The sequence below is a fragment of the Corvus hawaiiensis genome, chromosome 19 (assembly GCF_020740725.1).
Source record: "Corvus hawaiiensis isolate bCorHaw1 chromosome 19, bCorHaw1.pri.cur, whole genome shotgun sequence".
NCBI lineage: Eukaryota > Metazoa > Chordata > Aves > Passeriformes > Corvidae > Corvus > Corvus hawaiiensis.
The window spans coordinates 6,092,112-6,105,073 of NC_063231.1; the positions used below are offsets into that span (position 1 = coordinate 6,092,112).

The 12,962-nt window shown below is 40.6% G+C and overlaps 1 protein-coding gene across 1 annotated transcript in view; it reads left to right on the forward strand.

The window, feature by feature from the left end:
* The window catches only part of CA10 (carbonic anhydrase 10), a 188,317-nt gene that overhangs the window by 35,437 nt on the left and 139,918 nt on the right, over positions 1–12,962 (forward strand). Inside the window, exon 3 of the mRNA XM_048323590.1 lies at positions 1,641–1,715. Coding sequence (XP_048179547.1) covers positions 1,641–1,715 — 75 coding nt within the window. The remainder of the gene's footprint in view (positions 1–1,640; positions 1,716–12,962) is intronic.

Consider the following 12,962-nt stretch of genomic DNA (forward strand, 5'->3'; position numbering starts at 1 on the left):
GAACTGTGCCTTCAGTTTAACAGCACATCACCACTCAGTTAATGGAACATCAGAAAGCTGCATTTACAGGTGCTCCATCCCACTGGCATAGCTGGATTTTGGTAAGGCAGAGTGTTGGTCCTTCTGTCCCTACATTTAATTAACTTCAGCTTTACTTTTGTTTCTGCAATTTACACTCAGTTAAATCATAAATACTGTTCTGTAACTTGATAGAACAGTATGTAATGGTCCTTACCTTGCATCCCTCTTAGCCTGAATTTCACATCCTCTCTGTAATTTTTAATGACAGCAACAATTTTTATTATACTGCTGGAACTTTTCCCACGGTAGTTGTTTTTTATAAATAAATTGTGGTTTAGAAGTGAAATGGCAGCAAAAAGCTGCTAAATCCAGCATCTTCTGTAGCTGCATATTTATGTAAAAAAAATCTTTGCCCTAGTGAAAGAGATTGAAAGTGTCTTAAAAAGAAGATAACCCCAAAATTTAAGTCAAATTATGCACAAGGTAACTGAGCTTTCTGCAGCTCAGGGAGAGTTGCTCTAAGTAGGAACATACCAAGCAAAAGACAGGTGAAGGCAGAACATATTTGTGTATCAGCTCTTCTCTCTTAATGGAGATCAGCTGAATGTTTGTCTTGCTGTGTGTCTGTCTGCCCTTTGAAAATATTTCCAATTAATAGAGACTTTACATTTTGACCACAAAATTTGCTCAAATTCCAATTTCAAGACAAAGAGAAGTGATGACAAAGAGCAGCAAACTTCACCAATCAAGAACTTTCTGCTCTTCGCTTTTCAGGACTTTAGAGAAGTCACTTAGGCAACAAGACTCATCAGGGACAAACCTCATCCAAAGCCTAGGCTTTTTGTTGCTATAACCTTCCGAATATTGATCAAAGAAACCTTTTTTTGTGTGCCTGCACTGTGCTCCCAGCTGCTCTCACACTGTGAAAGAGTGTCAGAGACACCAGTCACAAGCATGTTTTTGCCAAGCTACTTGGGTGGCTGAGGGGGGGAACAGGAGTGGGTGCTCCATTGCAGACAGAGAAGATGGAAAAACCAGATTCCTGCCTCAGCACTGGAGCCTGAGCCAGTGCTGGGGAAGCTGTGGCCTGTGCCTTTCTGGCCTGGTTTTGGAACTCGGAGCTCGTGGGTTGAGGTGAAGCAGTGACAGACACAGATATTATGGGCTGTGGTTCACTCTGCCGCTTCTTCCCATGCAAAGTGAGAGATTATTGGGAAACTCGGGAAAGGAAGGGGAGAAACTGCTTTTCAGTCAGTCAACTTAGACTCAGGTACTGACTACTGAGCACTCATTTTTTCTCTGCCTTTTTATCCCATATTGACTTTATAGGTGGCACAGAAGTCACTGGTAGTGCTATAAATCTTCATTTTCTACCTGAATTGTTAAGTTTAGTGATCAAGTCTTCCAAAGCAGAGTATATTTTACTGTGTGATGAACAGGGACAAGGTTCTCCAAGATACGTACGCATAGCATGATTCTGTAAATTGAATAAAGATCACTTGGGAACTTGAGTGACTCTTATGTAGAAGATAGTAGCCTGTTTAGAATTCCTAAAGTTTAGCTAATTAAGTCTTATGTTTTCCCCTAATTTTATAGTTTCTTTGATTATTTCTTTCTAGCTCAACAAAATTCACCAAAAATCCATGAAGGCTGGTGGGCTTATAAGGAGGTGGTCCAGGGAAGCTTTGTTCCAGGTAAGTGTAATTTTAAGATTTTAGCCTTTCTTAAATATTTTTTTCCACTGGAATTAATATAGTTGGATTTGGGGAAGATATTTCGGGTTGATTTGTTTTCATTGCAAAGGCTTTTAGTTGACAAGTACTCAACATCACATTATAATGAAGCACAGAAAGGTTTCTGTTAATCCATCATCCAAAGATCATGGCAGTTTTTCAGGGAAGAAATCACTTTGATAACATTCCAGGTTTCTCTCAGTAAAACCAACATGTGCTACTTTGAGTGTGTGTGTTCTGTGTGTAGAAAAGGGAAAGGAACTGAAAAGTGTTACTGTTAACTGGATGAATTTATTTATCTGGTGCAGCACTTCTAGGTAATTGCATTTCTACAATTTTATGAGTAGGACAGGAACCCACTGCATGCAATTTTCACTGATTTTTGTTTAGTAAACAAGAAACTATGAGTAAAAAAAACCAAATAACTGGGCTTCATTGAGATTTAGTAAATGATAAATAATCAAGAGGCAGCTAAAAGGATTCTGTGCAGTATCTTTTCAGTGCAATTGAGATTAATATGCATTAATTTATGTATATTAGCCATCTCTTATAAGGTAAAGTAGTGCTATAAGTTTTATCATGAATGCACCAGGAAAACTGTTACATGATCCTCATTTCCTCATAATACTAGAAAATACTGCTGAGCTGTTGTGTGAGCTGTTCCTGAGGATCTGTAGATTTGACCTATCATCAGCTGCTTTTACTGTTGTGAGAGCTGTTACAACCTGACAGTCATCTGAAAGTCCCAAAATGCTGATTGTCTTGTTAAGAATTCTAGTGCAAATGAGATGAAATATTTCAACCCACACATTTCTGGCACTGAAATGGTTGTGAAAATCTAGAGGCCTGGAGCTTAATTACATACTGATGTAGCTTAAAGTAGCTTTTCAGATTTGCTTGAGATTGGTTTGGGCTGTCACAGACACTCCAGTGTATTGTTGGGCATGTTTAGTTCCTCATAGTGACAGCAGGGGAAGAAACCTGGAGAATATAATCACCTGCTCTCAAGATATTTCAGCCTTCCTGAGTTGCACGAGTCAGGTAGATGCCCAGCAGAAAATGAATGAAAAAAATATTTGCTGAACAGGCCTAAATTTAAAGTTACTGATAAAAATAATATAATTGTCAGGATGTAAAGAAACCTGTGATCAGTTCATGCTTGTGGTGTTCTAGTCTTAATACTGTGAGAAATTTAGGCTTAGGAACATCTTTGGAAGGTGAATGAGGAAACAGTGATGACTCAAAAACTTCTAGGAGGGAAGACCTCTTCGAGTGGTGTGGAGGGACACCTCCTTTCTGAGGGAAACCTGAATTACTCATATGGGTTGAATATCTGACTAACTCAGCACACATCCTCAAGAACTGGTCCAGAAAGTCAGTAATGAACAGCTCACTCAAGCAGCCATGAAGAAAGCAAGGAGAATTTGGGGGCACCTTTCTTTCAAATTCAACTCTGCAACCTGTCAGCCTCAGCAGAAGAGAGAAATCCCATGAGACCTTACAGAACAAACAACTGATTTTTTTTTCCAGCAGCACCTAGGTTTGGGAGCCTTTGAAAACCATATTTAAAGCATTTCAAGGCTGCATTTGTGGCTGTGCTCTCAGACTAACACATCACAAAGGATCTGTTGGTGCATATTAAGTTTATCCGTGCCGGTGGCAGTCACGTATCAGATCTCACACGAGATGCTAATTAGCACCTGAGAGGTGAGAGCTGCCAGGCAGGCTGAGGAGCTATTGCTGGAGTTGCTGACTGATGTGCACTGAAGCAAACAGCTACAGCCATCTGCCAGGATGTTTTCTTTCCACAGCTGTTTGTCCTGACCCAGGGCTGGAAGTGAACACCCCCAAAGATATTAGAAAGGAGTGTTTGTCCAAGAGCCTGTTACTGCAGTTCAGAACTGGCATCTCAGCTAATATAATTGACATGAATCCAGCTCTGGAGCTGCTTGGGGGAGCAGCCACAAATGCAGAGATGATTAATTAGAGGCAATATCATTGTAAAACGCTCCAGGAGGAGTTGCCAGAGTTTGTCTGTCACAGCTTTAGCTGGGTGAGTACTTTTCGCCTACTTCAAAGCAAAGTCACTGTCTCTCTTTGAACTCTCACTTCTTTTGTGGAGAGCTGTGGAAGAATGCAGTTAGGAGTGTATCACAATATGACTGGGTTAGAATATGCCATTCATAAGTTTTTCTGCTTATTCTGTTTTGGAAGCATAAAAAAAACCCCCACACTGGATCCTGTGCAGGTTTACCATTGAGCAGTTCATAAAATCAAGCCATACTTCACTACATTTCCCAAATCCCAGACTCCCCATATTCTGCAATAGATTTTAGAAAAAAATATTTTAAATCCCTTTCTAATGTTCATCTGGACACAGGTTTTTTCCTGCTGTAAGCCACTGTGCTGCAGTCAGTGATGTGTATCTCACAGGAGGGGAGGATTTAGGCAGAGAGGAGGTACAAGACCCCTTACAGTGTCTTCCCAAATTCCTTTCTTGCAGTGCTCCAAGAGGAGGCAGCATTGGGAACTGACAGGTTCTCTCAGCACAGGAACTGTGGCTCAGGTCTGTCCTGGTGCCCAGCCTTGAAAGAGAGGTGCAGAGTTCTCAAGTGCAGGAGGAAAGGTTCATCAAGGCTAGATTTGTGTATCTGCTACTGGTGCAGAAACCACTCTCCATCTCTCACCTGTTCTACAAGCAAAGAATTGCTCTTATGATTTAAATCATGTAGGCAAACAAAGTAGAAAGTAAGTAGAACTTAAAAATGTTAATTTAATGCAAATTAGGTTCCAAATTAAACTTCAGGGAATGTTCAAGGATGAAGAAGGAGTACTTTCCTTTATGCATGGTGATTTGCATAATGATAAAATAATTTACATTATTACAAACTTCTACTACATAGACTTTTTCTGGTGTGGAATATCAAAGTAGTTCTTGATGGGTTAAAACACCTTTAAATAACCTTTCTCATATTTTTCCTTTGGCTATGACTATGAACATGTTGTGTCACTGAAGTGGTGCAAGCAATTTCCAGGTGGCCAAGACAATCATATTCCAAATTAATTGTTACTTCAAACAGATGTGCATAACCTTTGACAATCTTTGTGACTGTATTGATTCTTTTCATATTGGTCCTGTTTTTTCATAGCATTATGAAAGTGGGCTTTGGTAAGCATAAAATATAAAGGTAGTTAAATCTAATTTGTGATCACAGAAGGCACTTGCCAAACCTCCATCCTGTTGTGGAAACGCTGGACTGTGTGATAGTTCAAGCATATAAGTGTTTCGTTCCCAGGGAAGACACTGTCTTCGGGCCCCCCTACTGAATTATACCAAATCTAAAGTTACTTTACAGGGTGCTAGTGCCAACCCCAGCTAACAGGAGGAAATCCATCAAATAATGAGTGAACATTACTGAAGGAGCAGATGGTGTTCTCCTTCCTTGTAATAAATGCTGTAAATGAACTCTAATTCCAGATGAAGATCTACATCCACCAGGATTCATTACTGGCCACAGATCACCAGTCAAAGCCCACCTGTTTCCCTGAGGTTCTGAGATGAGAAATCCCCAGTTCATAGTTCCTTCACAGCTTGTTTTACCCTAAAAGGGAAAAGACTGCTGGAGTTCTGTAATGCTCTTCCTGCATTTTGCAAGGATCCTGTTGGTGGGATTATGCCCTAACATTGACCAGCTGGCAACACTGCACTGACTCAAAAACATGGGCAGTGGTTGTGAAGCACTGAGGAACTGCCTCCAAGGAGGAGATGCATGAATTTCGTAATGATTTATGAGGGAAAAGAAGTCTGAAACAATTGACAAGCTTGATCATGAGTGCCAAAACCTTATTTTAAACTTCCTGCTATCCCCATGTGCTTTTGTTATGGCCCACAGAGGTAGTTCAAGTGTCCCTAGTTTCTCCTGTCTGGGCTTCAAGATTTCTTTTATTACAGCTTTGAGCTTTTTTTAAAATTAGAAATTTCTTTATGTACACATTCAAAAATAACCTTTGATGGGCAAGTCACTGTAAGAACCATGAACTGTTTGTCCATGGCTTGGAACTGAGAGATGCAAAACTTCAAACCCACACACTAAACTTTCAGCTCTCAGTTTGTGCCACCCTGCAGTCACAGAGGGGTCTGTGTCATATGTTGAGATGGTGATCACTTAGCGTGGCTGCCTGAACAGCAAAAACCAAACCTGCTGATTACTACTCCTGAGCTGCTCCCTTTTCTAACTAGAACATCTCTCCTGGTCTTATTTTGGAACTTCAGGAGGCTGCAGCATCACTCACCATCTGGTGCATTTTGCTTATAAGTGAAAACAGTGGTGCTGTCTGAGCTACAGCAGTGCTTTAAACAGTCTGCACACACCCTTGAAAATCATGCAGTCTGCTGCTGCCCCTAAGGAATTAACCAGCCATATGTAATTATTCATTGGAACAATAATAGCAGTTTTTCTTTTAGAAAGCAATCTATTGGAACAGTTGATTTCTTCAGGGTGATAGAGCATAGGTTCTGGAAATCATTCACTTACTGATTTGAACTTAGGTTAGTATATATAATATTTCAGCTTTGGTTGTCAGTTAAAGATAGCTTGAATGAAATATATTTCATACCAGATATTTTCTTGGTTTTTCACTTCCTTTGGTGATTCTGCAAAAATTGACTCTTTACCAATCATGTAGCTAGGAAGGAAACTAGATTTTAAAAAAAAATTTTATGTGAGAGTTAAATATAGTACAACATGGACTTTTTCCCTGTCACAACACCTGGTGGCACCATGATTTGGTTCCCACAGCCCCCTTTCTCACTTGGCCAAGGAGCTCAGGACTGGGGATCACCCTTTACAGGTGCATTTGTAACCGCTGTGAAACTCAAAAGTTGCTGTCTTCAGGTCCTTCTCTATTGAACATCCATCAATCCTTTTTAAAAGGGCCTTTTCAATAAAGTTACTGTTTTACATATGGCCTGTAACTGCAGCCATTTTGCAAACAGATCTCTAAATGATGTTCTTCCCTCTAATTCAGTCCTTCCATGAAAGAAAAAAAATAAATTTTAGGGGGCCAGCAATGTGTACTAACCACAGTAGAGCGCTCTAAAGACCAAAAATTCTAAAACTTTGACAAACTTGTGACTGAAACACAGTTCTTTGCTAACGTGGTGTCAGATCCCTTTTCTTTTAACAGCCTAATTATCTTTCTTAGCTGTGGCTTTTCCTCCTCAGTTATGATTGGTATCCACGAAAGAAAAATTGCATGTAGCAGATGTATCCTGGCCTTTGCTTTGTTATCCTGACGTGACCGAATGATTCAAGTTGTCTACCTGTCTGTTCCTAGTGCCACCAGGCACTGAAAAGGTCAAGCCTTCCCTTTTTATAACCAGCACATGAAGTGGCAGGCTGGACCTTGCTGTGCCACCAGCTGTCCGGAGCCTGTCCCGCTGCACCTGCAGGTTCCCCCACCATGGACATGGGCAGTGTCCCCTCTTCTGCTTCAGGAATGTGCAAATAAGGAAGACCTTGAAGGCAGTGATCTGGAGATCCTTGTCAATTATTGTCCCTCACCTTTTGCTGCTAGGTTAGATAACATTTTTGGGATAGGAGTACTCCAGATACTTTCTGATGAAGTTGAAAATCCTCTTTCCCACTATCCTGAAGCAGATGCTGTTTACCCTTCACTGACACTAAATATAACTTACAAGCACAAAGAACAATTAAGTGCCAGGAAGTTTTGGTACAACTGTAGCTACCAAAAACCTGCATGGATGATGGCTTCTAGCTGGGAGGAAGTCCAAGAGGTTTAATACAATTTGGTTGGTCATATCCTCAGAGAGCAGTATCCAGAATATCTGCTGTCCTACACACTGTGTGCTTACAATCACTACAGAACCTTGAAGACCTGTACTGTTGGGAAAGTAACTGCCCTTTCTGCAAATGTAATGCAATAATTTTTTTAATATTATCCAAGTCCACTTTAAGCCAGTTAAAAGTGAGAAGCCAGCAAGCCACCTCTGTGATCTTGCAAGGGTTCTCCGTTGCATCCTCTTAAGCTTTTGCTTAAAAAAAAGAAGGATCATCCCTGTGGGATGACAGATTAGGAAATTTATCAGATTTTTCCCTACCATCAAAAATTGGGGTTTGGGATAAAAAGGGTAAGACTAATATTAGGAATCTTTCTTTTCTTAGGTTCTTCACCTAAAAGCAAAGGAAGGAATTCCAAGGATAAATACTGGGGTATACTGGAAAAGGTTTAGGGGGGTGTAACTGCATGATCTTTAAGGTCATTTCCAACCCAAAGCATTCTGTGATACTCTTGACGAGTTGAGTATAAAAGCAGTTGGAACAGTGGCCTGTGACTAAGTCATTAATAACTGAAACCTCCATAACTCCCTTACTTGGAAGGATTATTCAGTAAAGTTCCAGGGGCCAGAAAGGCTCCTGTACAATGCTGGATGTATGTATTGATATATTCAAGAAGTTTTATCTTATCTTATGCCTTGACAGGCTAATCTTCACAAGGTATCTAAGGAGTTTTTGACACCCTTTGCACTGGTGGTATCCATGCCTTAGATGTGTAGAATTGAAACACGAAGAAATCTGATAGAAGAATTAGTTGCTGCTCAGCGACTCAAGGACCTTTTTTAAGCTAATAATCCAAGCTGAAAGTGAGAATGACATCTGCCACAGTTCCTTATGTAAGGAGGGGATTTGGAGCTCTGGCTATTAATTACCTTGTAGTAGTAGTTTTGTTGTGGGTGTTTTTGTACTAAATAGTAGCAATCATTACTTCCTATGTAAAAAGCCCTTTTTATAGATTGTCATGATAAAATGTAAAATAAGTTAGTGTCCTTTGGAGAAAGAAGTCACTGAGAATAATAAGGAATAGTATTTTTCTGTGCTAATAACGTTCTTCCCCAATGGAATGTAATTGGACTTAATCAGAGAAGGCGGCTTACAGTGCTCCAGCTTATGTTTGCTTAGGTACTTCTGCCATAAATCTGTGTGGAATGAGATAGAACTGGAAGGGATTGCAGTATAACATGGAAACAGAGATAATGAGTGGCACTAAGATGTTGCCTCACTGCTACTTCTGTCATTATCCCACTTAAAAAAATTACTGTTGTAAAATACCTTGATGAAGAATTACATTTTAAGAGTAGTACAATTACAGTTTTGATTGTCAGGTAGGAATTCACCTCCTCTTTGACTGAGACTGTTCTTATCAGGATATTACAGTGACTTCAGGAAGATGATTCCTGTTAAACTGGGGATGGACCCAGCACCACTGAGAACTTTATAATAAACACAGTGTGCAGCTTTTAACTTGTACATCTCATTAGTGCAATTTAGTGGAGAATTTGCCCTGTCATACATAGGAAAATATGGTCACTACAGCTACAACCTTATCTGTGGTTAAAATAAACTCCTGTGAAATAAGATCACACCACTGTTCTGTACATGGTCACACAGAGTAACTCTGCCTGTTGGTGTCACTGAAAGCTTCACTGGTACTAACAAAAAACCTCCCTGTCAAATCCTGTCCCCTGCTTAATAAAGAGATCAAAAAGAAAAGGAAATGAGACTGTTACCTAAAGGTGGATACATCCTGAGGTATGCAAGTACTTTCCTAATAGACAGCTATGATTTAACTTATAAATAGAGATTCAGGGGGTTGTTTGATCATAGCATTTATTCAGTAACCTGCTGAGCTGACTTTATTTCTGAAAGTCCATGTTTGTATATGTGTAGGATTCCTTAGACTCCTCAATTAGAGGATTGCTGGAGACTTGATAGTCCGAAACCACTCATTTGTACTTACTGAAAATTTCCTCCTCTCGTAACACCTTTCTAAAAAGGTCACTTGTGAATTCACTGGACCATGAATGTATTGAACATGCTCAGGAGCAAAATCCATGCTCACCATTCACATCTGGCTGTTTAGGAGGATGTGGAATTATTATCTGGAGAAGTTTTACTGTTGTTACTTACATAGATTAAAATATAGCTATCCTATACCATCACCCCATCATGGCATTTCTGGCACATGCTTTTTGTGGTCAGTGAAAGATTTATCCTCTCAGAAGTCACCATAAAATACAGTCACCTACTTAATGCATTTCCGGGTACCTGCTGCCCCTGCGAGCTGTAAATCGCATTATTATGGTTAATGACTCTGCCCAAAAAAGGAACCTTCCTGAATCTTATTGATTGGTTTTTTCTAGCACTGAAAATATTACTTAAAATTGTCACCTTTTACCTTTCTGAATAGAGACTGATTTTATGTCAGGGCACTTTTTCATTTTATATTTATAAAACATACCAAAAAAATGCATTAGTGTTTCCAAACCAAGCAGTCACCAGCTTTATAGTCAGGACATAAACCCTGAAAATAACAGCATAACATCATAATGGGAAACCTGACAGGTCGTTAACTACAGCGGTGCAAATGGCACTGCTGTAATTCACAAGTGCTTGTCGACAACAGCCTGGCCTGCAGCCTTTCAGGGCCTGCAGCCCTTCAGAGCCTGCATGACAGAGAAAAATACTCAGGGATGGAGCACAAAATAACCAGGTCACACTGGAAGTTGTTCAGTTGACACCAGAGCACACCGCTGACAGATGTTCCACCCCAACACAGAGGTGGTTCTTTAGGGCCCTTGTATGACCTCCTCTAATTTATTCTTCCTGTGTCTTTAATATCTATGAGTTTGTTGTGGGGGGTTTGGTGAAGAATGGAGGTCTTTATTCAGAGAGGTCATTTTACAAATATTAAATGAGATGTAGGTATGGAAAAATAGATCAGCTGAGTTCAAGGCAGCAGTTGGAGGCCGGGAGAGAATCAAGCAGCCAGTTCGGATGCCTGTGCCATCAGGCTGGTCTGCCTGGCATCCCTGTGATTAAAGAAGAAAAAGATGTTCCTGCAGATCCTTTGGATCAGCCCCGTGCTTTGGCTGATTGACATGAAGCAGTGCAGCTGCCCCAGCAGAGAAGCAGCAGGATGGGCACTAAAGGCTTGGCACCTCTTGCCCAGGCATCACCAGAGCTGCCACTGCAGAGCCTTGGATTAATAGAGCTGAGGAATGTTGCAAATGATTATCTGCAGTGACATTTTGGCACTATCTCATAGTATAACTTCAGAGGCAAGGCAGGCAGGAGGGTGGACGTGTCCAGGCCGAGGAACAGCCCCATTCCACAGCCACTTGTTCCAGTTCAAACCCAAAGGCTGAAAGCACTCGCAGTAGAACAATGACATTTCAATCGACGGCTGAAGAGATGGGATTCTTCCTCCTTGCTTATGAAATTGGTCAAGTTGGGTTTAGTTGTGTCTCTGAAATCAGGCATCGTGTGGTTCCTACACTAGAATAATTACGATGCAAGTCTGGCTGAAGTAGTTGCTACAAAAGCAAGAGCTGCTGCCAGTTTGGAAAATCCTGGGTTATTACTTTTGTCTGAAAATAGGTCACACTGGAAACACTGGGATTTGCTTGCTGAGACAAATGCTACATACCTTGAATAAAGGCCATCAGAAGCTGATTCTTCAAAAAAAAAAATACAAGATTGTATTCCCTTTACAATGGTTTTATTTAAAACCATCTCTTTCCAAGTTCTTTAAGTGTAGTGAAATTACTTATTTCCACAGTGTAGCCTCCATCTCTTTTGTTCTAGAGTGTTCACGCTGCAATTATATTAATAATGTGCTTTTTGAGGAAGTCAGTTTTTAATAGTGTATCCTTGCTTCTCGTGGAGGAGAGGGGCTGAATGGGAGGATTAAACCTATGCACGGGGATCATGCTGGTGCTACCACAGCACTAACAAGTACAGGATGAACAGGATGCTCAGCTCTGAGAGAAGCTGCTCCTCCAAATCTCAGTGAGGTGCAGTTAAAGCCGTATCAGGATGCAGCTGGGAGTGATAGCTAATTCCCAGCTTTAGTCCCAGTTTAGAGCTGCAGGACTTATGTTCTCTATGACTCAGAATACAGCATATGACATAGGAGAGAACATTGTAGATTGTGGAGTCAACCTTTCTGTATTTCCAAACTGGGCTGCATAGGTCATGGCTACAGAATTCCCTTTCACAAGTGCCTGTCAGGGCATTTCCCCAGAGGGAGTTCAGATTCCATTTTGCTTTTCCTATCCTGCAGTTGGACATCTTCAAATGGCTTTCCTTCCTCAGATTAGGATTTCCTAAAATAAAGAATAAATGACTGAAGTCTAATAGAATATGGCTGAAACATTTAGATTGCATGGCCTTGGCAGGCTCTATTATGCACACACTGACATCTTCAGAATTACGTGGTATTTTAGTGTGCATTTAAAATTGGTTAACAGGAGTATAAATTAAAGCAATAGAGAAACTAGTCTCTCAAGGTTTTATTGCTCATTGTAATGTTATGTTTATGGGCTCGCTGCTTTGTGGCAGGACTTGCATTGGTTTAGTTTTAGAGAGTGCAGTAGGGAGAAGGTGGTGCCCCACCCAGAGCATGGTGAAACCAATGGAAGTGCTTCCATTTAACTCTCTCGGGGCCATGGTCACATCATTCTCACTGCCAAAGACTTGGATTGACTTTCCCAGTTAAGAACACTGTCCACATAAATTCATATTTAGATAGAATTTTAAATAGTTTATCTCAACTTATTTTACATTATTCTTCATGCAACCCCCTATGCCTGGTTTAGTAAAAAAAAAGTAACTAAGAGGGAAAATACTATGTATTTGTTGAACTGTGACATAAGAGTTGTGTGTAGAAGCAGCTGCTCCTGTCGACCTTCACAAGCACCTTTTTCCCATGAGAAGGTGCATACCAAAGACCATCTGCAGCCATAAATACCTATGTGAGAATGCTTCAATTAAGTGGTCCAGAGCACTGGGCCGCTAGGGCTGTGTGGGATGTGTGAGAGTGTCCGATATAAAAGAGCAAGAAACATCTGCTCTGCCATTTATTTGCATGATTGGATAGTCTCCTGATCACTGGCTACACAGTTTGATCCTAAACTTGTACGTTGAGAAAACATATAAATACTGGTGTGTGCTTGATAAAGAGAGTCTATCGACTTAGAGCAGGGTCCATGTTTTTTCCAGTCGCTACACTGTGTGTAGAGATAGGACTCAATTCCTACTCCTCTCAGGGCAACCACAGTGGAATTCTGGAAAGGGCCAGAGGAAATGTAGTAATTAAAAAGTGGCAAAAATGTCTTTGAATTAAAAG